Source organism: Doryrhamphus excisus, linkage group LG18 (genome assembly GCF_037039965.1).
Source record: "Doryrhamphus excisus strain RoL-2023G ecotype Guam linkage group LG18, RoL_Dexc_Guam_v1.1, whole genome shotgun sequence".
Lineage (NCBI taxonomy): Eukaryota > Metazoa > Chordata > Actinopteri > Syngnathiformes > Syngnathidae > Doryrhamphus > Doryrhamphus excisus.
Window position 1 is genome coordinate 13,648,567 of NC_136374.1, and position 24,713 is coordinate 13,673,279.

The 24,713-nt window shown below is 43.2% G+C and overlaps 3 protein-coding genes across 11 annotated transcripts in view; all 3 read right to left on the reverse strand.

Moving 5' to 3' along the window:
• Nucleotides 1-964: 964 nt before the first annotated feature.
• sh2d5 (SH2 domain containing 5) lies at nt 965-6,479 on the reverse strand. Of its 2 annotated transcripts, none has more exons than XM_058055465.2 (10): nt 6,280-6,479; nt 5,558-5,623; nt 5,414-5,494; nt 4,256-4,330; nt 4,031-4,177; nt 3,645-3,845; nt 3,364-3,547; nt 2,302-2,407; nt 1,616-1,775; nt 965-1,528 (listed from the first exon to the last, which is right to left on the reverse strand). In XM_058055465.2, exons 2-10 carry the CDS (start codon nt 5,606-5,608, stop codon nt 1,310-1,312), a joined length of 1,224 nt encoding a protein of 407 aa, XP_057911448.2. In that variant the 5' UTR covers nt 5,609-5,623; nt 6,280-6,479; the 3' UTR covers nt 965-1,309. The 2 variants fall into 2 exon arrangements, with proteins under 2 accessions (XP_057911448.2, XP_057911449.2); XM_058055466.2 differs by lacking the exon at nt 6,280-6,479 and adding an exon at nt 6,067-6,155.
• A 296-nt stretch (nt 6,480-6,775) lies between these two features.
• hp1bp3 (heterochromatin protein 1, binding protein 3) lies at nt 6,776-15,719 on the reverse strand. 2 transcript variants are annotated; one of them, XM_058054611.2, is made up of 13 exons: nt 15,570-15,719; nt 15,056-15,136; nt 12,844-13,003; nt 12,375-12,470; nt 12,087-12,243; nt 10,899-11,042; nt 10,770-10,829; nt 10,555-10,694; nt 9,525-9,615; nt 9,181-9,340; nt 8,983-9,094; nt 8,604-8,759; nt 6,776-8,538 (listed from the first exon to the last, which is right to left on the reverse strand). In XM_058054611.2, exons 2-13 carry the CDS (start codon nt 15,120-15,122, stop codon nt 7,968-7,970), a joined length of 1,914 nt encoding a protein of 637 aa, XP_057910594.2. In that variant the 5' UTR covers nt 15,123-15,136; nt 15,570-15,719; the 3' UTR covers nt 6,776-7,967. The 2 variants fall into 2 exon arrangements, with proteins under 2 accessions (XP_057910594.2, XP_057910597.2); XM_058054614.2 differs by lacking the exon at nt 12,375-12,470.
• Nucleotides 15,720-16,949: 1,230 nt separating this feature from the next.
• LOC131105990 (eukaryotic translation initiation factor 4 gamma 3-like) overlaps nt 16,950-24,713 on the reverse strand; it is a 35,257-nt gene continuing 27,493 nt past the window's right edge. For all 7 annotated transcript variants that reach the window (XM_058054607.2, XM_058054602.2, XM_078798675.1 and 4 more), the window contains 16 exons: nt 24,461-24,697; nt 24,231-24,335; nt 23,861-23,996; nt 23,385-23,497; nt 22,308-22,395; nt 21,718-21,841; nt 21,329-21,564; nt 21,134-21,246; nt 20,866-21,038; nt 19,768-19,893; nt 19,559-19,640; nt 19,333-19,431; nt 19,108-19,254; nt 17,933-18,014; nt 17,701-17,847; nt 16,950-17,490 (listed from right to left, as the gene is read on the reverse strand). In XM_058054607.2, coding sequence (XP_057910590.2) covers nt 17,309-17,490; nt 17,701-17,847; nt 17,933-18,014; nt 19,108-19,254; nt 19,333-19,431; nt 19,559-19,640; nt 19,768-19,893; nt 20,866-21,038; nt 21,134-21,246; nt 21,329-21,564; nt 21,718-21,841; nt 22,308-22,395; nt 23,385-23,497; nt 23,861-23,996; nt 24,231-24,335; nt 24,461-24,697 — 2,190 coding nt within the window. In that variant the 3' untranslated portion in view covers nt 16,950-17,308. The remainder of the gene's footprint in view (nt 17,491-17,700; nt 17,848-17,932; nt 18,015-19,107; nt 19,255-19,332; nt 19,432-19,558; nt 19,641-19,767; nt 19,894-20,865; nt 21,039-21,133; nt 21,247-21,328; nt 21,565-21,717; nt 21,842-22,307; nt 22,396-23,384; nt 23,498-23,860; nt 23,997-24,230; nt 24,336-24,460; nt 24,698-24,713) is intronic.

The window sequence follows — 24,713 nt, forward strand, 5'->3', positions numbered from 1 at the left end:
ACATTGGTATCGATCAATATTGATACCAACGTTATTGATATTTGGATCGATCCACCTCCCACTAACATGTATAGTATAAAAACGGACGGCACGTGCACGCCGTCAAGATTTTTTTTCATCGCTAACAATGCAGTTTCATTCGTAATTGTGAAAAATATACATTTTGAACACGTTATTCTGTTAAACTATTGTTGGTAACAGTGTTTTATATATTTTTTTGTTTAAAATGTTTTAATTTGAAACAGCTGCATACATTCCCGTCAGTAAACACTCACCTGAAAGCACTCGGTTAGCAACTTCGTCAGCTCCTGTCACTGACGACCAGCAGTTATCGTACAAGTCTCAAGTTGAGAGAAAACAACAAAATTCTAAGAAAATAATCGTGGAAAAGCAAATGCTGAAAAGGTTCAGTGATTTTCATGTTGACGCTTCTCATCCGCCTCTTTCTGGTGCCATTGCTGTCCTCGCGCTGTTTGACGTTGCCTAGCAACGTCCAACCACCAGGCTCGAACCGGGTGGCGGTCTTGCTGAGGAAGAAGTGAGGTCAGCTTTAGTTAAGGTAACTCATTAGTAGGAATTATTGGTTGTATTGTGGGGTTGTTTGGGTTTAAAATGGTTTCTGACAACCATTACCAACCACAACTTGTGTTTTAAGCGGTCCATTTCCAGTCAAAACCAGACTTATGGTACACTAAGTTTTTTTTTTTTGGTAGGTGCAATAATGGCAGGACACCCATTATAACACAGTGAATTCAGTCCACAGAAACACACTGTTGGAGGTGATAATCCACATCCACAGCCACCCAGAGGTTGACTGACTGACCACCACCAAACATTCATTCACATTTATACAACAGTGGGGGCAGCAGTGGCTGGGATGGACGACCTGTTCAACCTCCCACTGCCACCCCATATCATTATCTTCATCATCACAAAAAATAATGCACAATATCACAAAAAACTATTCAATTTAAACAAATATATTTGCTACATCCTGACATTGCAGGGAAAAACAGCTTTGCCATGGGTGTAACGACATTTAGCGAACACTATGAAGGCTCATGCCTTAAAAACACTGGAGTAAAAATACACATATATAAAAACATAAAAGCAGCAAGTACAGAACATAAGAGCTTTGACAAAGTGACCTGCATGGTATAGTACGTATTTGAAGTGCCAACACAGTAAAAAGGTGCATTGTGTTAGAAACTCTTAGAAACTTCCCACCACACCAAAAAGTAAATATTAATATACGTGCAAAGGGGGGAAAAACAGTGTAGTCCCATTAACTGTTGGCAGTTGATAAGTTCTAGTATCTGGTCTTTTGCCCTGCTCCTTTCATTGTCCTCCGCAATCTGCTTTTGTTCAGGTTCTTGTGCGGCTCCGCAGCCTGCTGACCAACAGCGTCTTCCTCCCACTCGTAACAGTGGTTGACCCGTGCGCAGCTCAGCTGGCATGGCAGCTCATCCTGCTTCTCGGTGTAATGTTCAATCAGTTCTGCAACGGAACTGTGTTCGGCTTTGCACTTCTAGCACATGCAGAAGACAAAAGGGGAATAGGTGACCGCTAGCATAATGTGTAGCTGGGTAACTGCGTCCTCATTGCCGACATTTACCTCCAGCAGGAATTTCCCTTTACGGTTGTTTTCGATGAGGTGGGTGATGAGGCCAGATGGGAAGCGGATGATGAGGGAGCCGGCTTTGGGTTTCTTGGGATGTGGACACAGCAGGTATGATCCGAGGACATCATCGGCCAGGAGGGAGTAGCTGTTGTCACTACAACACAAAAGATGGCCCGTAAAGCCTAGCGTCTGCTCCACTTCAGTTCAATAGCAGTAAATAGTCAGTGCTCATTTCTGTTGACAAAAGCTGATCCACTATTACTAGTGTGTATTGACTGTATTGAATGAATGTGACATTTAAAAAATAATAACGATAATAATGATAATGATGTGCTGAGGGGCTGCACGGCGGTCGAGTGGTTAGTGCGCAGACCTCACAGCTAGGAGACATGGTTCAATTCCACCCTCAGCCAACTCTGTGTGGAGTTTGCATGTTCTCCCCGTGCATGCGTGGGTTTTCTCCGGGTACTCCGGTTTCCTCCCACATTCCAAAAACATGCTAGGTTAATTGGCGACTCTAAACAAGTCTATATGTGCCCTGTGATTGGCTGGCCACCAGACCAGGGTGTACACCGCCTCTCGCCCGAAGATAAACATGAATGAATGAATGAATGAATGAATGATGTGCTGAACCAAACTGGGGTGAAACATGGTTGAAGTGATGAGCTGGAGCCACTTACGTTGCGATACCAGCCCAGCACCACACAGCCTGAGCCAGTGCTTCCTCCGTTTCGGCTAAGCTTGGCGCTCGGGATCTTCTTGCTGGTGTATTGTCTTGATCCTTTTCTGCTCCAAGGACGAGAGAAGACATTGTTAGGAACATTACCAGATTGGCACACATTGTTTGTGTATATTCCCAAGAAGTAAAGACAATACGAAAAAAACATGGTAGCTTGCTAAAAGGTCCCCAAAAGTGACTTTTTGTTCTTAGAGCCTGTTTAAGGGCACCAAACAAAAAACAATATGATGATCTGCCTCACTTATTTGCTCCATACCATATTTATTTCATTCATTCATTTTCTACCGCTAATGCACACGAGGGTCGCAGGGAGTGCTGGAGCCTATCCCAGCTGTCTTCGGGCGAGAGGCGGGGTACACCCTGGACTGGTGGCCAGCCAATCACAGGGCACATATAGACAAACAACCATTCACACTCACATTCATACCTATGGACAATTTGGAGTCGCCAATTAACCTACCATGTTTTTGGAATGTGGGAGGAAACCGGAGTACCCGGAGAAAACCCACGCATGCAAACTCCACACAGAGATGGCCGAGGGTGGGATTGAACTCGAGTCTCCTAGCTGTGTGGCCTGCGCAGTAACCACACTAACCACACTAACCACGCTAACCACACTCGGTGAGTGTGAAATTTAATTTCAGAGGCACTAAACGCTGGCTTTTGAAGCTTTTTGCAACTTCAGGAAAAACCTCCTTCCTCATGGACAGGAGCCTCTGACCCGCCCCTCCCCAAGAAAGATGACCCCACCCTGTCTATATGCCAAGACACTTCCAATACACTATTGTGAGATGTCTAATACTTACTTAAAGTTGCTGTATAATAATATTATATAGGACCTTTGAATAAGAGTATTAACCAAGAAAAGGATGAACACCCGTGGGAGCTTCGCTAACCTTCTGAAGACACCATAATGTGAGAGCCCATCTATCAATCAAGGAGCAAGGGCGTTACCTAATCAGGTCTCTGACTCTCGAGAGCGCTCTGTGAACACTGGGCCCACCTTGTGACGCGCTCAGACGCTCCTGGACGGTGCGTTGTTTGAGCGGCGTGAATGTGAATGAGCGATACGCCCCCGAACGCAGTCCTTTGTTGCGTATGGCTTTCTTGCGCACCAGCGAGGGGGACGAGGTTGGGAAGACCTCATCTTGGCTGCTGTGATGCTGCTCGCCAGAGGCCTTGTGTTTCTGTGTTTCACATGAGGGAATAAAATGTCAATCACAATCACGATATTTCATCTGTGCTGAAAACAAGAACACTTCAAAGTCATAACAGTATGATGACCTTTGAGCCGAACATCAATCCCCGAAAGGGGGCTCTTCTGAAAGACACCAGGGCGCTGACACTGAGTGGGAAGCCGTGGTTGAGAAGTGATGGCGTGCGTCGGGGAATGGAGCCAGAAGAGACTTCCTGGGCCTCCTCAGGGTGCTTCTCTAAATAGGCTAGCTGGAAGCAGCGGCACAGCAGCAGGTTCAGGAACTGAGCCTAAACAGAAGAATATGGTTGGAGGGATCTAGTGCCAAGGTGCATGCTCTGCTTCACAATGTTAAATGTTAGAATTCCTCTTCATCCCTCAATGAATCACATTTTTCCAGTGCTGATTGAATTCTTACTCACAAAAACAAAAACAACCAAGCAGGGTAAAGGCAACGTTTGAGGTTGTTTCTTACAGCTCTGGCATGTCTGGCTCTAAAAACGTGGCAGTACAGCTGGGCATCGGCACTGCCTGGGTTGTGTGACACGAAAGCAAACTGGGCATCGCTGGGCCGGGCGGTGGACAGCGACACTCTCCGCAGAGCGTGGGCCATAAGGAGGGTCTGCAGGACAGATGACAGCTTAGACAAAACAAAATGTACACAATATTTAAAAATTAAGACCAAATTAAACTTTTGTACCGTTTCGTCCTCGTCATACATCTTTACGCCTTTGATGGAAAACTTCAGGGATACAGGTCTGCTTCTTTTGCATGCCTGATGGGAGGAAGTACAGCAGAATCTTTAATATAAACAACATGCTGGAAAGCTGCTGGGACTTACATTAGTTTGTATTCAAATGTCTTAAATGGCTTATTTTCTCTGTTTATTATCTACTATATTTGGTAATATGTGTGTAAAGGTGACTATAGGGCTGTTATTATATGTCTGGAGAGCTCTAATAGAAAAAAACATGTATAATGTTGTTTTTTTATGCTATTTCTATTTTCAATATAACTATTGAAAATATTTGATGAATAAAAAAATCCTACTTCACTGAAATTCATCTATCTTAGTCGGATAAGGAATCAATTAACAGTGATAAACGAGGGATAACTATACAGTATTTGAGGCAAATCTAATAACAGCAGATATTAATTAACTGGTTTTCAGACCCCTCCGGACCAACTTTATTACAGTTAAACTGCACATTGGAGTGGAGTGGCCTTTTATTGTGGCCAACCGAAGGCATAACTTTACAATAATCATGCTGCCTCATCATCATCTTGATAGGCCACACCCGTGAGGTGGATAGGTTATGAATTATGAATGCTCACTAACACAGATTTGGGAACAATAATTTTGTTTTTTTGTATATAGAAAATGTTTTAGATGGGAGTTCAGCTCATCAAAAATGGGAGCAAATACATAAGTGTTTATAGTATTTATATTTTTGTCGAGAGTATTTCAGTGAACATGAATAACTTCTTTTATCACTATAGTAACTATTGGCAACCACTTTTTCCCATAGTTCCTTTTTCAGTTCATGGTCATCATCACATTTTCCCTTTTTGGCTTCTGCGGTCCCCAAAGTGGTACAGTTTGAAGCTTAACCAACAAATTTCTGGAAATATAGGCATCAGAAGTATCTAAATTCAAATTAATTCACTTTATATGTGAATTAATTACCTATAGTGTAATATTTTCCCATTACAATAACACTGAACTCGCCTCTTGTGTAACAGGATGTATGGCAGCCTCTGAATACAAACTGTACCCCCTTACCCCCCCACAAAAAAGAGCTTTTATTCTGAAAGGTTCCATCACATTACACGTAGATGTCAACATGACATCACTCACCTTTAGGGCATTCAGGTGCCTGTTTAGTTGCTCCATCTGCTCATCTAGACAGCGGTCATCCACAGGAAATGAGCCTACATACTTTTAAGCAAACATTACATGTGTAACAAATGCAGACAGGAAGTAGTAATTCTGAACCGTTACCTCGGCTGATCTTATCACAGTGCCGTCATCACTGACTGGTGCCTCACCCATGATGCCTGGAGAGCTCTGCAATGGCAGCACAATCGGAATACAATGATATTGGTGTAACAGCTCGTACTGTTATATACCATTTGGGAGGTATTTGTATAACGTTTGGGACTGTAAAAGGTGTAAAACAGCTACAGTATCCTAAGGCGGAGGGGGACATTTTTTGGCCTCTAGAACTAAATAACTAAATATTACAATAGCACAAAATAAGACATTGGAACCTCATGTGGCGTTCATAAGCATCCAAACTAGGATTTTCTAGCTTCCAAGTTCTCAATTGGAATGGTTGTACTAACAGAATAAACAGTCAATGACAACACTTGCGAACGCACTCCAATACTAGTCACCAATGGCCCACGGGCCACACTTTGGACACCCATGCCTTACATTTTAACCATTTAAGAAGTACATGCTAACATTCACCAACAATTAACGGTAATATCTTTACGTTCCATACTTACTCATAAGATGAAAGCAGACAGGTTATTAATTAGAGAAGACAGTTCAGTGAGATTTTAACTGCTTTGAGGATTCCTCTCCAAAATAACTTACACATTGTGACGCCTCAAACAAGAGTTGCCAAGCGACAAACACGTCTTGACATGAACTCATGGCTGCCTAGCTAGCTTTTCTCCCGCCGAGTCTCTTGGTGGTCCCCCCCGGTCCCCCCTCACCTGCCTCCGCCAGTAGAAGAACCGTTGGTGCTTCGGACCAGGTGTGCTGCTCAGGCCCAGGCGGGACTGAGGGTTCCTGGAAGACTACAACAAGCCGGTAGAAACGGAGTCCCTCCACAGCGTCGACTCCTCCGTGTAAGACCAGACGTAGTCTCCCCTACGCATTCCTGTTCATTGCGCAATTCGTGACGTCACACGCCGAAGTGGACGAAGTACACCTACAACTGCCCCGCCCCTTAACTTCTGTTTTGATATTTTTTTTTGCAAATACAGGCTAGTGTACTCTGCCTTTAGCCCAGTTAGCTGGGGTATATTGTATTAAAAAATTAAATTAATTAAATTTCACACTTAAATTTGTATACTTATTTAATATTACATCCAATTCCTCCAGCACTGAAGATTGTTCAGCTTTTAAAATTCATGACACTGTCAAAGCATTTGAGGAAAAATGTTTTTAGAGGTAAAATATCTTTACTTATTACAAAAATAACACAAAATTAAAGGCAAAAACATACAAAATGTGCTGTTATGTAAACACCATTATGTAAACACTATTATGAACTAGTGTCTTCTGCTTGTTTTAGAAATACTTTAGGATTTTTATATTTCTCTATATTTTACATGCATGTTTTCATCTGTGGTAGTTTGTGCTTTATAAAGTTAGAATGATGTGGTAAAAGAGGGCAAAAGAGTAGAATTTTGATCAAATCAATAGCAGAGATCATCTCTGACAATATGCTGATAATCAGTTCAAAATCGATCCATTCATTCATTTTCCACATTTGGGGTCATGGGTGAGGTGGGGCCTAACCCAGGTGACCAGGATACTGGTCACCAGTCATCCCAGGACCCATACAACGATCACTCTCATCCATGGAGAATCCAGGTGATGCATGCATGGTTTATGGGAAGGAAGCTAAACCCACACAAGCACAGGGAAACACGAAAACTCCATAAAAGTTATTCCAACAATGAATATAAAAAGTATAACAAACTAAAACATGAAGACCAAGTATCAGTCCCTGTATCATACTGTATTTGTAAATTGCATGAAAAAATAAGTTGTGTACAAACAGCCATTTTTATTAATGCTTTGGGAAGGAAAAAAAGCAGACCAACACAAGGAGTACATGCATGCAGGGGATGGAGTCGCTACCGCTAGCTGCTTGTTTCCTTTTATTCACAACACTGAGCTACGCACTGAATTACAGCTGCGAAGCATGAAAACCAGGTTTCGATTACGCTCGTTTACACACATATCAAAAAAAGATTGGGATCGGATTGTGGATGATTATTGTGTCGAGTCCGCTCTCCATGCTGAAAACGCAGACAGACGCCTGAAACGTTTTGCGGCAAAGCGGAAAGACCCAACAACAACCTTAAAGGAGGATGAGCTTTGTAAACCACATTAGAGGTGAAGGGGCCTGAATGAACGTGAAGAATAAAGGTAGTTACAGTACAGTGGACGTGATCTTGGTGCAGCAACACTAGTGAGCTTCTCTACTCTCTGATTAAAAAGGAAATTAATTTACAGGAAACTGGTGGTAATGACTTTCTTCTACCGTGGAAGTAAAAAAACAAAAAACTACTGCCCCGTTAAAAAAGGGGAGCACAATAAAAAGGGTGCGAGAGCACTGACGGAAGCGGAGAATTGAGGGCGGCCCGCTCTGACGGAGACGGTCCCGGTCTCAGTTCTTGCCTCTCTTTGACTTGCGAGTGGACTTCTTGTTGCTCGGTGCCGCCTTCTTGGCGGCTGGCTCGTCGCTCTTGTCGGCCTTGGAGTGCCTGCCTTTGCTCGGCTGTTTCTTCTCTACCGGCTCCTCCGGGGTCGCAGCCTGCAGCTTTGATCGCTTGGCCCCGCCCCTCTTTGTATTTTTGGCGGCGGCGGGCCGCTTGGCCGAAGACTCCTCAGGCTTCGACCGTTTGGCGCCGACCTTCGACTTCTCCGCTGGAGGCTCCTCTTCTGGCTCGGACTCATCGGGGGACTCCTGTGGGGTGGCGGGTCGTTTGGCCGCTCGCTTGGCCATCTTTTTGACCGCTGGCGTCTTTGGCCTCTTGGCGGGTGCTCGCCTCTTCACGGGGGTGGCTTTAGCGGGAGCTTCTTTCTTGGAGGCTGACGGTTTGGCCGCCACCCTCTTGGTTGCCACTTTCTTGGCGGGAGACTTTTTACTCAGGGGGCGTCCTCTCCCTCTCGTGGTGCCAGACTTCTTCGCCGGGGGTGGTTGTCTAACCTTGGGCGGGGGCCTCTTCGCGGGCGTCCTGCCAAGTCAGAAAATTTTGACACAGACCGTCCTAAATCACAACAGGTCACATTGTGAACCCACCTCTTCCGAACCGGAGCTTCATCTTCAGATTCCTCTTCCTCCTCCTCCTCGGATTCTTCCTCGTCTGAAGAAGCAGCTCTCCGCCTGGACCTGGAGGCGGGCTGATTGGCCTTCATGGACTGCTTGTTGAATTTGTCTGGGTACAGAGTGGTCGGGCTGCACACAAACATTCAAACAGAGTCCCTTTAATGGTAACAAATTGGGTGTAAATCGAACACGCACTGTGTATAAACCTCTGCTTTTTCCAGGCATATCATCTAAATGACACGCCCTTGCATGGTGAGTTGAGGGACAACGTGGAGGGAAAGTTCATGTAAGTGTCACGGTAGTATAAGGTGTTACGTTACCATCCCTCTTACGCTGATAATGATGAACATACCTTGGGTAAAAGGGGAACAAGAGCCGGTATGTTCCTGTGAAGCCGTGACCGGTGATCTGCTCCAACCAGCCGAGGACTTTACACTTCGTCAGAGTCCTCCTCAGGTTGGCCACTTAAAACAAAAAAAGGATGACAAAAGACGGTTTGACATGGAGGAAGACTTTTGGACAAACCAGGAGGGGAAGGGTGTTGTCTTACCCAACTGGTATTCCTTGATGTCCTTGTTGGCATCCAGCAGGTACTTGCGCAGTGTGGTGAAGCTGCACGTTTTGGGCTCGTTCATGGCCGTGATGGCTGCCAAGATGGCGTCCTCCAGAGCGCCGCCCTTCAGCGGCACCTGGTTGCCAGTGCGCTTGAGCTGCAAGATCAATTTCAAAAAGGCAACTGTAAGCATCTATTTTCTATTTTGTTTTATTTGTTAACTCTTATTAGTCATGTTGCGTTGGTTTTGTATAGCGTCAGAAAAAAAAATCAAACTCTTCAGCACAAATCTATGATTTAACATTTATTTATTAAATATTCAGAAATAGGCAACAAGCTACCTGGAACGTTCCGGAGGCTCCTTTCCCAGTGATCTGCTCCAGTTGTCGCCGCTCCACGGCCTTTACCAGGGCAGACTTCAGGACTTCCGGCCTGATGAGGAAAAACACGGTAAGTCCTCAACATTTCCATTCCTTATAATGCATCACATAGGGATACCATTCACATTTTTAAGAAATGTTAGTTTTTGTGTTACTACCCCAACCTTCCATAAGTGGGTCAAAAATGACCCGGTCAGGTTGTTTTCTTGAAATATCTTCATAATGAACATTTTTCATCATTTCATATTCCAGGTATTCCTAAAAAAAACATGTTTTTGCTATCATATCACATTTTTAACTTACCTTTTATACACTTTAAGAAATTTTTGTTTTTGCGTTACTACTCCAACCTTCCATAAGAAAATAAAACAATAAAAAAAAATGACCAACATGCATTTTCTATGGAATCAAATAGGAACCTTTGATTCTTATCAACTTTGGCTGTCAGGAAGAAATTAACTGGAGACCACACAGACTATATCAGAAGTGTCCTAATTATAATACTAAATATCATACAAGCGATTATTCCTAACCAAAATGCCAAAATTGGCATAAAAACGCATTGATTCTAGTATGGGTCATTTCTGACCCACTGATGGAAGAGTGTGGGGTCCAGTCACTCGTGCATCTAAGGGTTAAAGAAGATGGAGTCACCCATGCAATTCCAATATATGCATATGTAGATATTATCCACTCTTGTTTACACTGTTAGACGGCAAACGGTGGTTTTATTTTGAAGGCTGGTTGTATGTCCTCAAACACATTTGTTTGCGGTTTGCTGCCCGTACGCCGCAGTGTGAAGAACCAACAGAGGGGACACTACACTACAGGCTGTGTGCCATAAGTGATAGGGACATACTTTTCTACAGAAATCATCCGATATGGATCTATTATGGTTAAATAAGTACGCTTAAAGGACAAAGCTGTTCAATAACCTGCGGGAAAGAGACTGCACCGCACACCGACATTACGTGAAGTCCTCTACAAGTACCTGTTCTCGATGTCGAGGCTGGGGAAGTGTTGCTCCAGGTACTTTTTGATGAGATAGTAGGACGCCTCCTTGGGCTCACACAGACGTGTGATGATGAGCGGCAGAGCGTCTCCCAGAGATTCCTGCTTGGTACCGGCCTTCTGGAGCCAAACACGTTAGCATGCCGTCAATACCAACACATTCGCTTGTGACATCACTTCCAATGAACTCCTTACCTTTGATGTGGACGGCTGCTTCCCAAGGGTAAAGGTTCCTGAGAGGCCTTTGCCTTTTAGCTGCCACAGAGATCATTTTTTTTTAATTAACTTTAGAGTTGTTTTTATTTTGTATTTTATTCAAGTCACCTGCTTGATGGTGCCCTTCTCCAGCTGCTTCTTCATCACTTTCTTGATGTGAAACTTCTTCTTGTCCAGCTCCATGTCAGGGTACTTTTTGACAATGTACTTCATGACCGACTGGTAGGACACTCCAGACCTGTGGTTGAAAGACTGGACAGGGAAAAGTGTGTTAGAAAAAGACCTCCACCAAGCATTTGTTGCCATCCAGGACAGGAGTCGGCAACCTTGATTATAATAATCATAGTTTTTGAAGCTGCATAACATAAAACTATGTTAATTGCTTTTTTAAATGTTTTTTTTAAGAATTTCTTGTTGGCTCAGAAGACAAAGGAATCTGTTCATGCAGTTTCCATATTCCGAACACTAATCTGTCTCTATAATGGTAATCTTGTCTATTAGCCTTAGCTCCTTAGCAACATCAAGAACACCGATTGAGCACACGCTTCAGTGAAATGTATTTCCTCGGATTTCATACAAATGAGTGCAGCTGCAAACTGTCATAATTGATGAGATGTGCTATTACCTGAACATAGCTATGGTTGCTCACTGCTGTCCAGTGGTTTCCTGTCAGTGCAACTAACGTAGCTTTGGCCAGCTAGTCTAACTTCATTTGCATATAGTTCATGGCTTCTCGTGACGACAGTCACCCATGAAGATGTTCAATATAATAGGTCACCTGTATGAGGTCCTGAAGCCCCTGGTCTTGTACTATGTTGATGGGTTTGAAGTCTATGCCAACCCATTGAGCAATTGCATGCATTATTTAACCTAGTTGTTGATAGGGCCGAGCCTGGTGAATTCTGCCATAGTGGCTTGACCGCTATGTCCTAATCCCATCTTGTTAGCATCCTTGGTAACGATAGACAATTCATCACCCCAATATGTACACAAAGTTTGGTTTTATCCAGACTTCCATTCGTTTTTTGTTGTTTTTTTTTCATTGCAATCTACGGTGAAGCAGACCTGGATGTTTCTCCTCATTCATTGCTGGTGGCTATATTTGCCCCATCTTCACCTGTTAACTCGAGGAGCATAAACATCCTCGCACGAGGACTATTGGGTGACACGGGGGTCAAGCTTAGTGTTATTAATGCGTAAGGTGACAATGCTAACAGTCCTAATGATTTCAGACTGACTTAGCAATTCTTTTTTGTGGCGCCATCACAGAAGGCTAGTTTAGAATTGTATACACACAGTGATGGCTTCGATGAGGAGGTGGTCCAGTCTGTTTTGAGTGCCAGCGTAGTTGGAGACGGGGCGCTTTTTGTTGCCGGCGACACTCGCCCACACCGGGATGGTCCTCTTCACCTTCTTGACTTTGGCTTTCTTGTACTTGTAGCCGTCCTTCAGCCTGTTGACAGAAGAGGACAGGTGGGGAGGGGGGAGCGTGGGGCAAAGTGGTGATGAGTCGCGTGGTTCGTGGAGGCCAGGAGCGATATTTCACTGTGATGGTCCCCACCCTTATCTCTAGCACATCCTCACCTTTGTAGGGGAACATAGCAGTGTGTTGCGCACTGGCCAGCCACGCAGTCCTTGCATTTCTCACTTTGTCCGTTTGTCACCGACAGGGAAGACAAACTGAAAATTTGAGAACATCTGACTTAATAAACGGATGAGTGGTTTGACTGCTTAGCGCTGACCAAGAAGAGGAGGGGTTACCACAGTCTGATGAAATAATTCTTCCCTAATGCGCTAAGAATATCACTGGATAAAGCTAGCTCGTCAGTTCACTCTGCAAACATCCGCTCCTCCTGTTTAGGAGCAGCAAGTGGCTGTGATATGTCTGTCACTCCGGTTGGAAAACGCAACGCCGCATACCACAAAAAAATGGTGGCGGCCTGCTTGTTATCCAGCCGACGCAAGGATCATGTGAGCAGATAAAAGTGATATCAAAGTGAAATATCGCAGCGTTCCCCCGTGTGGCGGCTGGGCGCGCGCTCATGATACTCACCCTTTTTTCTCTGTCCCTGCCTTGTTGGCGGCCGCGTCATCCACCTTCTCGCCGTTCTCTGCTGGCTCGCCATCGCTCGCCTTGGCCTCTGCAGTCTCGGTGGAAGGTGCCGGCTGCTCGCCATCAGTTGATGCCGACTTGTCTGGCGTGTCTGCAGGCTCTGGTGGTCACCAAAGTGCAGATCATGACTTCCATGACTTACTCATTACTACTACTAATTCTTATTAGCGGTGTCACAAGAGACAATGCAGCTGTATTTTGTAGCACAAATTATGATATAAACATTACATTATTTTGACACCACAGTTCAATTCCACCCTCGGCCATCTCTGTGTGGAGTTTGCATGTTCTCTCCGTGCATGTGTGGGTTTCCGCCCACATTCCAAAAACATGCTAGGTTAATTGACTCCAAATTGTCCATAGGTATGAATGTGAGTGTGAATGGTTGTTTGTCTATATGTGCCCTATATGTGAGGATAAGTGGTAGAAAATGAATGAATGTTCCAGTGTTTACATGTGTGAAGACGTGATTCATGCGCTGTGAAAGCGAGGTCTGATTTTTGATGCGGGAATGATATTCGACTGTATATTGACAAAATTATCCACTTTATTATACACTATGTTTTCATTTATCATGTAATGCGACCCCTTTTTAATGGCTCGGCCAGCATCAGGACATTACAAAGGATTAGGGTCACACAAAAAATAAAAATGTATGCCATTTAGGCTTTTTAAAAAAAACATTCTCAAATAAAAAAATACATAAAAAAAACAAGCACAAGATGAGATATTGACATTTTTTATGCAGTTACCCTTGTCTTTGCAAAAAACAATTCAAAGCAGGGACTTGTGCTGCGTAGAAAAGTATTGGACACCCATTTTCGGTCATATTTTAGTCTCAAAATATGACAAATTTATATGTTTCTATCAGGTGCCAGTCATGTATTGTAATTGTCTTATTCTAGAACATGTGTCAATGGAGGACCAAAACACTGCAGGGTTTCTCTCCAACAGGTGATTTAAATTTAAAATGAGCATTTCTTTCCCTGAAATTGAATGTGGAGTTGATTATTAAAATCACCTGCTTTAGTGACCGGCTGGAAAGAAAACATGAGTTCTAGAATGTCCTGCTGCTTGTTAACCAGGTACTTTTAATTCCAGCCATGCACTAAAAGTAAACTTATTTCCGCAGTTGTGGCATAAATTGGTCTGTTGTGTAAACATGCCCCCCCCCCCCCCCCCCGGCCCCACTTTGTCGCCGTCTTCTGTGAATTTGACCTTGCACCATACACCGAGAGCCTGCTCCAATGATGGAAGTACGGTGACCGACTGGAGCAAATGTGCAGCAATGTCCAAACGCTCCAAATAGAGAACTGATCCCAAACAAAAATACAAATCACATAAACGCTGCAGCAAAGATCAAAAGGATAAATGCTGCAAATACCAAAACCACATACAAATCCATAAACAACTGCTTTAGACAAATACTGCAAGTTCAAATAACAAAAACAAAGTTTTTCAGGCTACCAAAGGAACCAGACCCAAAGGATGTACATCTTTAAAAGACACAGGATACACAGGAGAGGCAAAAGTAGATTTTACTTTGTCTCTGTCAAGCACTTGGCTATAATATACATTAAAGTATTATATAGATCAACAGATTTACCTGGTAAACCTTCGTTTTGTTACATAACTTGCAGCATTTCCCCCAGGCAGTTGTTTGTTTATGTGATCTCAGTTTTTATTTAAATATTTGACCATTACTTTAATTTTATAGTATTTGGAGTTTTGGACAATTATCATTTACACCTTGTTGTGCATTTTCCTGACTACCAAATAGCTAATATCCTGCACGTTTAAATACAACTCTCAGATTAAGTTGTTCATATATTTTTACAAAGATGGGCCCAGCAATCAATATGATCCTTAAGGTTGTCAGTGCACCCAGTACAAAAATATAATACACCGTTTTGAATTCAAAATAATCAGTAGGTTTGGTCTAACTTCCAGAGTATTAGCATTTACGTGAAGTTGTCTAATTTTTAACTGGATTTTTCAAGTTAAAAAGACAGATTGCATCCAAACAGCACACCGGGCTTTGTTAGCTGATGCAAACTTCAAACAGTGAAGGCAGCCATGTTTAAGCCGAGGGGATGATGGTGCGTTCACGGGCCCTTGGTTCATATTGATGGCCGTCCTCGCCTGGCCTCACCTGTCTCTGCTGCGGCCGAGGGGAGCTTCTCCTGGGTTGGAGTCGCTGCTGCTCGGCGAATCGGCATCACAGGGGGTTGACCTGGAAGGTGAAGATAAAAAAAAAACAACAAATGAGAACGCTAGAAAAGAAGGCTGTTTTCGGGGCCCTCTGCCCAAACAGACAAACCCACTTTCATTCAGTAAGGCCACGCGTCGTTTAATGGAGGAAAAATGCTGAACCAAGGTGGACTAAAATGAAGGAAACTCCTGAGTGGACGTTGCTAGTCGGAACGGTTGGTCTTGTGTACTCTTGACCGTTGTGGTTCAACTCAGAAAATTTCGCCATTTTGTCCGCTGCTTTGCGTGCCACACACATATACACATACATACATACGCGCACACACAGAGCGATGATGATGGCGGCGTCGAGCAAGAGAGGAAAAATGCATTTAAATATCCTGTCCGTGTGCAAATATCCCCCCCCGAGCCGAACGACGGCGCACTCGGCTCACCTTGATGCAACGCAAACTTACCGTGGACTTTATGGGCGAGAAGTGAGATATTCAACCAGTTTAAATTTCTGCACGATCCTTTATTTCGATTCCTCTGTTTACGAGCCCCGCCCCGTTAGAGCGGTTAGTGATGTCACGGTGTCTCGCGCTAGCACGTCCGCGGACTGTCATGGCGGCCTTGAGGTCCTTCTTTGTTGTTTTAATTGAATCCAACATGTAGCACGCGTGGTTAACTAGGTCCGGGGAGCATAAAAACGTACAAAACATCGAGAGAGGACTTCTATTAAATAGTTAATTTCGAATGAATGAAAATAAAATGGCTTTATGCTAGTCTATCGCACTTACACTATTTACCACAACTCAAATTGACCTTAAAGGACTACAAACATGGCGATGTCTTTCGTGAGACTCGGCGTGTAAGGCTCATGGAAGTTGTGGTCTGGTAGTTAAACTAAGCTAAAGGTTCTGCTTAACATGAAATATAGCAACTAAACACAGGACTGTGTCGGTGTAAAAAGCTCTGGCTATAAATATAAACAAAATATATATATATATTTGTTCATTTTATATATCTATATATATAATGTTATATTAATTAAACAATAAAAATATTAATAAAAAATCAAATATTAATTTTATATATATATAAAATGAACATGTCAATACTAAAGGTGGATGGTTAATTGACTTTTTCCTCCCAAACAATATCCCTGCATTGTCATTAAATGAACCAATACATCTGTAGCCATTTTCTGAACAAAGATAAATGCTTGCGTTAGCAGCCCCAAACTAGATAACTTCAAAATATGGGAAAAATAAATAACTCTGATTATTAATTGCTCTGATTAAGGTGTGAGAGCACTCACACCCATCGTCAGTGCAGCTGCATGTATGCATATACGGTCAAGACACAACAAAACAACCAAGGTCACTGTTGTGGCGAAAACCTGCAAAAGAAACCTGTTGCATGCTGTGCACCATCAACAGTATTTACTCCACATTTGTCACCGTGTCTCCTCAGCACCATTTAGTTCTTAACATGCAGGCACACTCCAAACACACAGAATCACGTGCCGTCAAAAGATCAATTCATTTTGAATACTTTTCCCCCATCTTTAATGTATTTACAAGCATTTAATGGGCTCTGTAGGGCTGAAGTATTACAAGCATTTTGTCATAAGCAACCCCTCATGGTAATTTCCATAGCATCTGCATTTGGCCGCTCATTACGTGACTGTGTCCACTTTGTCAGTTTCATCACTTCATGAATGCAACACGCAGACACGCGGCTACCGAGGGATGCAAGACACTTTTGGATGATGACTTTTGTCACAAGACTGCGCTTCCCTTTCATCACCTAAAATTTTTGTTGTACCCTGTTTTAAATCAAACAGTGTAGAATCCAGGGAGGCCATTTATTTCACAATTATTTTGTTATTATAATTAATTATATTGTTATTTCTATTGTCAGGTTCTCACATCCATATTTGCAGTCCTTAAAAAAATAATAAATTAAAGAGTCCAGAACCTATGCTTCTTTTAAGTCTCTTCTTAAAAAGTAACAAAAAAAAGTAAGTTAAAATTTAAAACAAAAATATTTTCTATGTATAATACATGTATTTAGTGCTTCCGCTGTTGGAATCCAAACTGAAAATGTCGGCATGTTTCCGAACTGTACCGCAGAAAAAGAATTCCAGCCGTAAACAAGTTGTTCCGCCCATTTGTTCTGCTGCAGAGTCAAGTTCAGCGATTGCCCCCCTTTAGTTGTCCTCCGACTCCTCCTCGGCCTCCCGTAGCCAAGTGAAGAAGGCCGTCACGGACTTGAGGGCGACGTCTTTGCCTTCCTGCTCTGCGGGGTCTTTGCTCGATTCCCACATGTAGAACGCATCCTCCGAGATGACGTCCTCGTCGTAGAGGCAGTCAAAGAACATCCGCAGTAGGTCTGGTGCGCACGGAGAGGGAGAGAGTCACATGAAACTGATTTATTTTTTTGTTTTTGGTGTCTGAATACAAACATAAATGTGCACTTTTCCTGGAAATCCTAAAAAAATGTGCAAAAATGTCGCTAAAATAAGATGACAAAGATAATATTAAGTGATATAAGACTGTAGTTAAGTAACCTAGCAATACAAAGTAAATAAGGAGCACTTACTAGCAGGCTGATCCAAGGCGACTATCAGCGCCTGAAGTGCATAAAGTGCTTGCAGCTGTCGCTCAGTGTCTGAGTTAAGGTACTTGAGTAATACAGGCAACCTCCTCTGGATGATGGCTGTGTCCACTCGACAGTTGGTGCTAACGTCTGTGTGTGTGTGGGGGGGGAAGAAGAAGAAGAAGAAGGAAGTGATGAGAGTCCCGCTCATCCCACTGAAGAAGGTCGGGCTTACCTTTCACTGCCGCCTTGCACACGGCTGTCATCAGCGATCTCAGGAAGGGAGATGAGCTCATTTGAGGTTCATCCAGGTTTGCCTGCACACGTGAAATCAGTCTCTTAAAGTCCACTGAAGCTTAGACATACAAAGGTTTAAAGACACGGGTAGATTGAAGAGGCAAGCAGAAGACAATGAAACACAAGGAAAACAAAAAGTAAAAATAATAATTTACTTGTTTGTTAATTTATTATTGCATGATTAAATGACTTGTGGTGTCATTGGCTTAAGTTTTTATTGTGTTACCTTGACTTTGGCTGTTATTTGTTTTTATTGTACAGTATCTACAGTAACGGTTGCTAAACTCGATGTTAGCTAGTAGTATAACATGCACTCTGTATAATGGCTGTTACGTCATCTGGTTGAAACGCTACTGAATCAATGAACAGAAATATGAATGAATCATAAAACGATCTTTATGGCCATAGTGAGCCAAAGTGGCAATTACGCAAACCTTGTTTACTTGTTTACAAACTTTTTGACAATATTAAATATTGATGCATGTTTTCTGGCTTTTACATATCTTTTTTTTTCCCCACGCAACTTGGTTCTGTACCCAAGTGAGTATTATTTTGAGATGTGAATGTGTTTGTGTTAAATCTACACAACAGTTCATCGTGGAGCTGAATATTAAAGTGATTCGTCAAATGTTCGATATACCGCTTACTTTGACCAACAAAAAGAACCTTTATATGGTGGTCGACTAAATGAGCACCTCTTTTTTGCAATCTGCAAATTCCTATTGGGTTGCCGTCTCCATCATTCGCACATACTTCCTGCATCTGTACTCTACTGCAATCTGCAATCTATTTTACATGTGTCTTTGCATAACTACACATCAGCATAAGTAGTAGTAGTAGTAGTAGTAGTAGTAGTAGCTGTGATCCGAATGCATTGTGCCATCCCTACTATTTAGTATAGACCACACATAACTGAATGTATGGCAAACATTGAAATTCAGGAATGTTATTTCCAAAATATACATATATATTACGTGTAGCTTTTATTGTGACGGGTAAAAAACAGGGGCTGTTGTGTGTTTCATGGAGTTGCGCAACTGTGGTGTAGAAAAACGCAAGAGACGATACACTGATATGGTCACATGAGCTCAGCTACCAAAGTTTGTCAAATACCTCCACCCAGTCAAAGATCTGCTCGTCGCTGGCCATGTCTTCCAACAGGAGCCTCTCCAGCTGCTGGCTCAGCTCCTCTGGAGACAACGTCTTTTTGGACAGACCGGCTTCAGGGCCAGGGACATCCAACACGATGGACTCCAGCTTCTGTGTGTGAGATGGGCAACAAGAGGTTTCAATTGAGTGGATCCCCAATAGCAGGTCAAGAGAACTCAAGCAAGCAACCTGTTGTGAGATAAAGGCCTGGATGTCTTCTCCTTCTGGCAGGAAGTCAGTCCAGCTGAGGCCAGATTCCCTCCACAGAGAACCCACAGCTCTATGGCTCTGGAGGTGACAATGAGTGTTAATGTGCATTAAAAACCAGATCCTCTTGAAAACACAAACATCACTTGACGAACATTGAAATGCTCCTCAGTACAACGCATGCTTTCTCCTCAACAAGTATGCTTACCATGTGTTTGCATAGTATGTGCAGTATTTCAGATATGAGGATTCCTGCTCTTCCCACAGCAAGCAAGGGTTTGCTTAGTTCACTGTGGACACACAAACACAGACACGGGGCACTGTAGTGCAAGTCTGCACACGTCTGCATAGTTCCGCAACAAAGTCAAGATACAAGAGTTAATGTTTTCACGAGGAAACAGTTTATTATAGGAGTACCTGAAGAGCTCTCTCATAGAGATGCCCCCCTCCCTCAACACAGGGCTGAGCAGCTGGGCCAGGTACAGCCAGATGTGAGGAATGTCAATGGCCATGTCATCTGCCTGCTCCAAGATGTCAGAAAACCTAGACACAAAAGATTGAAAAGGCAAGCAGAAGACAAGGAAAACAAAAATTAAAAAAAAAATTAATTGGTAATGGTTTAATTTCATTTGAACATGCATCAGATTACAATTGAATGCATCACATAATCAGTTCACAGTTCCACATGTCCAAAAGGAGTAGGAAGAAGCAAAGCTTATTAAATCCTACCCCTCCATCTGGTACTTTTACAATCAGTAACTGTTACATTTGTTCACTTCCTGCTTTCCATAATACAGTTTACTTTTACAATCAGTAACTGTTTCATTTGTTCACTTCCTCCTTTCCATAATACAGTTTAACGTTGTTTTTATTAATTTACTTTAAATTAATTTACTTGATGATGTCAGAAAACCTAGACACAAAAAGTGTCAGAGTGAGGGCACTTTATTTCTAGCTTCAAAACGTATGCTGTAAATCAGGGGTCCCCAACCGGTATTAGTTCATGGGCCAAACCTGGCTGTGCAAAACTTGCAAAAAAAAAAAACCAAACATACTTTTTTCAATTTTTGTAAATAACTTAATCAAATTGGGCTGCACGGTGGGAGAGTGGTTGGTGCGCAGACCTCACAGCTAGGAGAGCAGGGTTCAATTCCACCCTCGGCTATCTCATCTCTGTGTGGAGTTTGCATGTTCTCCCCGTGCATGCATGGGTTTTCTCCGGGTACTCCGGTTTCCTCCCACATTCCAAAAACATGCTAGGTTAATTGGCGACTCCAAATTGTCCATAGGTATGAATGTGAGTGTGAATGGTTGTTTGTCTATATGTGCCCTGTGATTGGCTGGCCACCAGTCCAGGGTGTACCCTGCCTCTTGCCCGAAAAGCGATAGAAAATGAATGAATGGATGAACTTAATCAAATGAAAGTTAAAATACAGTCGTTATCCCAATATAAATGGTGATTATTGTTCTAGGTTGTACAGTGTGTATGAGTGTGAGGAAATTAAGTGAACGGACCCTTTGTAGAACTGGTCTTTTGTCAGGATTCCCTGCTGCACCAGCTCAAAGAAAAGCTGGCCCATGTGGTCCCGTGTGATCTCCCTGCGCTCCAGGGTCGACTCCACCCCAACACGCACAAACAAATGCAGCTGGGGTCCCGAAACCAGCTCATCCACGCACTGAACAGCCTCCTGCAGAGGAGATGAGATGACAATGATCACAGCCAGTCTAATTTTCAAGTTGTAAAAAGTAACATTGTTTGGAGGAAGTGACTGAATCTCAGCACCTTGTAATCATTTATGTGGAGGAACTCATCAACGATGGACTTGGACTTCCTCGCCATCTCCTCCTCAGACAGGACCGGCCCCTCTGCAGCCAGTGCCACCAGCTCAGGTTTAACTGTCACAGTAACGCAACACCAGAGTAAGTCTATTGTATATTGTGTAATTAACATGTATCGAAGTTGGCAGACCTCCCTCACCGGTTTCTTGGATACCGCAATGCTCCGACTCGGGCTTGTCCTCCGTGACACTCGGTCTCCGGGGCTCGGTTGCCTCATATTCCTGCTCTTTCTGCACCTCCTCCGGGGTGTGGCCATCTCGCAGGTCTTTGGAACTGTCGCCCCTGCTAAACGATGCAGGCTTTGACGTTGATAATGGCGGCGTTGCAGGGATCTGTGGTTTCTCGCTACGCTCTCTCACTGTGCTACTACGACTGCTGGAAAGAGCACAAATAAATAGACATTCAGTATATTGAACAGAGAATTTCAAATAGTACACAAGTCCTTAATAGGAAGACTCAAGACCTATGATTTGCTTATTTTGAACAATGCTTATATTTATTTTTACTGCACACTGAGTCTTTCCTCACCTTCCCAGAGTCCTCCTGGAGTCAAAGTCAGAGTTCTGTGGAGTAGTTGACGAGGCAGGCTGAGTCGAGAGTGTCGACTGCAGCGCTGAGTAGCGGTTAAGGCTGCTGCTGCCCCGCGATAGTTCTAAAATGAAAGGAAAGAATGTCCCAAAATGAATACAAGATAACAATAACATGTTTTAAAGGGTTTTGAGTATTGAGTTGTGGACTCCTATGGAGCAGCTACACAGGATAACAAGCACAGAAAGTGTTCTAGTTCTTCCAGAATCTGCACCTATTCAGCTGTATCTCTTTGGATTTTGTGACTCCCGTGACAACGGAACTCCAAACACTTGTGCCTGATGGTGGCGCCTTGAGGAATTGTAAACAAATGTTGCTTTCCCTTTCAAGGCATTGCTAGCAAGTAAACAGCAGTAAACAACTGAAATGTTGGCATACAACATTCTAACTACATGAACAGGTCAGAAAAGGGGAAAAAGCATGATAGGTATCTGTTAAGATAATTAAAGTTTGCTAAAATGTAACACAGTTGTTTAGGACGCGAATGTAGGCAGCTGACAGTATTGGGATGCAATGCCTAAGGATCAAACCTGAATCGCTGGCTTTAGCTCCGCCACTGCTGCCCTTTACCCATGTGCCGGGGCGAGGACCGAGCTGGATCTTCTCATCCGTTGGAGGCTGCAAAGTCAAGGTAGGAAGAACTTTTAGCCTTTGAAGTGCCAAAGTCAGAAAATTGTGATGGCTGGTTGTGCTTGAGAGATGAGGAAGAGTATCACAAGTGGATCAGACAGTTTGATGAGGTGGTATCGTGGGGACAGGGATCTGACAAATTATGAGCTTGGTAATGTCATAAATATGCACATTAGATGAATAAATTTCCTTCCATTACAAACTTTGCGTCAGACTGATGATTTTATCAATTGTTTTTCTGTATTGTATTCTTAATATTAGGTTGCAGAGATGTGAACTACAGAGTGTAATTGCTGATTTCCAAAGCGTTCCGGTATCCAGGAAGCTTGGAAAACCAACTGACCTAAGTCACAAGCAGCAATAGCCAGAGCCTCCTGCAGGGAGCACTATATTCTTCTAGGTATCAAACAAGGAAGGGGGTTGATGAGGCACCACAGACATCAGGCTTTGGGCTTTAGTGTCAAAATAGGTATGTCACCACCACATGCATTGTTAGCTACCTCATAATAACTTGTTTTCTCTCTTTATAATGCACAGAAAAGAGAAATAAATATATGTTCATGTTTCACATAATGATTGTGAATGATGGGCAAAATTCTCAAAAAGGTGCAGTTTTCCTTTAGGAAAAATGCTTTCAATAAAACAACAGATTACAAAGGAGGAATAAATACATTCAATATGGATACGTTTGTACCTTTTTATAAAAGTCAACAATAATATATTTCCATCTGTACTGGAATTAAAATAAATTTAAAAAATTCTCCTGAAAGTGAAAGTTTTCTCAGCCAAATCATTGTGTTTCTTTCTATTTAACATTTCACCACGGCAAACTAAAAAACTACAATACAAGTTCCAACATACAGCAATGACAGTATGTTTCCATACTTACTTCATGATGGCTTGGTACATAGAAAACATTCTAACTTGTGATGTGTTCATGTAGTGACATTGCAGTGGTGGACATCACCATGGCTCACCTTGGAAAACTTTGGGATCTTACTGGGGTCGATGGTCCTGCTGTTCTTGGTCATAGGCACAGTATTCCAGGTCTCTTCTCTTGGCATGCGCTGGTCTCGTTGATCTCGAAGATCTATGGAACAAAGGAGACACACCCACAAACAAAACACAGTTAAGATCAAATGATGCTGAAGTTTACAGTCAAGCTAGCAGCCAAGAGATGTTAGAACTCTTGCATGCATCCTGAGTCGGGATGAAAGTGAGATATGGATTCATATCGCTATTGGCTTTTCTGCCGATGGGTCAGCTCGTCTTCCATGGATATCAGCGAGTGATGCAGTGTCCCGGTCTGGAATTACTTTCAAGTTTTGCCTTAGGGTTGTAAATACTATGTACTATGGTGTGCTGGACAATATCAGTATATCAGTGAAAAGCCAATATCGAACATTTCTAATCCAAGTCATTGCAGTCATGCTGATGTGACGGCGGGGCTGACCTCGTCTCTTGTTTTCCTTGGAGAGCAGCTGCTGGTGCACTTTTCTCTGCTCCTCCTGCTCTTCAATTTTGGCTTCCTTATGTATCTGCTCAATAGTTTTGGGCCCTTGATCAGCTCTTCTGGACACCCAGTTGTGCTGCAGAGACAGAACAACCATACAACTTGAGCTCAGGGGCGATCGTGTCCGATTCGGTGCATTAAAATCTAGCATTTAATGCATCTCACAGTGGCCCAATATTCTGACAAGTGATTGATATTACTGATTGCTATTATGACAACATTAACATTGGACAGATGGTAGCAGTGACAATGATTCCAAAAGGGTATGTTAGGCAAAGAGGGAACACTTCCATGTCAGGCATTCACTGACCAATCTCAGGTCGATGACATCCTGCAACATAAAGCGTATCCGAGACGACGTCTTCCTCTCCTTCACTATTTTTTCCATCTGATTGAAATACTGGTCCATTCGAGGCTGAGGAGAGAGCGACGAGTGATTATTACAAAATAGGGAAGAGGTGATCTCTCTGGCTCAAGTCAATCAACTAAAAAGGGACCTGAAGATTTCATCTGAGTTCGAAATGACATCATCAGGCTCACCTTGGCCTTCTCAAAGTCGAGGTCCTTGCCGATGGTGGTGAGCAGCCTGCACAGGCACTCTAAAGATTCTTCATCGTGGTTCTTCAGCAGCTTGATCACGCAGTCGTGCATGATGACCTCCGTCAGCATCTTCAACTTGAAAAGTTCCCCGATGAATTTGATGTTGCCGATGGATCGCCTCCGAGCCTTGTCCTTGGCCTCCTCCAGCTCTTCCTGCAGCCGCTCGCGCTCTGCGGACTGGGCGGAAACATCG

Excerpts from the sequence above, each read along its gene's own strand:
- hp1bp3 (XM_058054611.2), bottom strand. The coding sequence starts at position 15,122 with ATGCCGATTCGCCGAGCAGCAGCGACTCCAACCCAGGAGAAGCTCCCC. Across the intron at positions 13,004-15,055 it reads CTCGGCCGCAGCAGAGACAG|AGCCTGCAGACACGCCAGAC; the intron begins GTGAGGCCAGGC and ends GGTGACCACCAG. Across the intron at positions 11,043-12,086 it reads TCCTCATCGAAGCCATCACT|TCTTTCAACCACAGGTCTGG; the intron begins GTGTGTATACAA and ends TTCCCTGTCCAG.
- sh2d5 (XM_058055465.2), bottom strand. The coding sequence starts at position 5,608 with ATGGGTGAGGCACCAGTCAGTGATGACGGCACTGTGATAAGATCAGCC. Across the intron at positions 4,331-5,413 it reads GGCACCTGAATGCCCTAAAG|GCATGCAAAAGAAGCAGACC; the intron begins GTGAGTGATGTC and ends TCCTCCCATCAG. Across the intron at positions 3,846-4,030 it reads GAGCCAGACATGCCAGAGCT|GCTCAGTTCCTGAACCTGCT; the intron begins GTAAGAAACAAC and ends TCTTCTGTTTAG.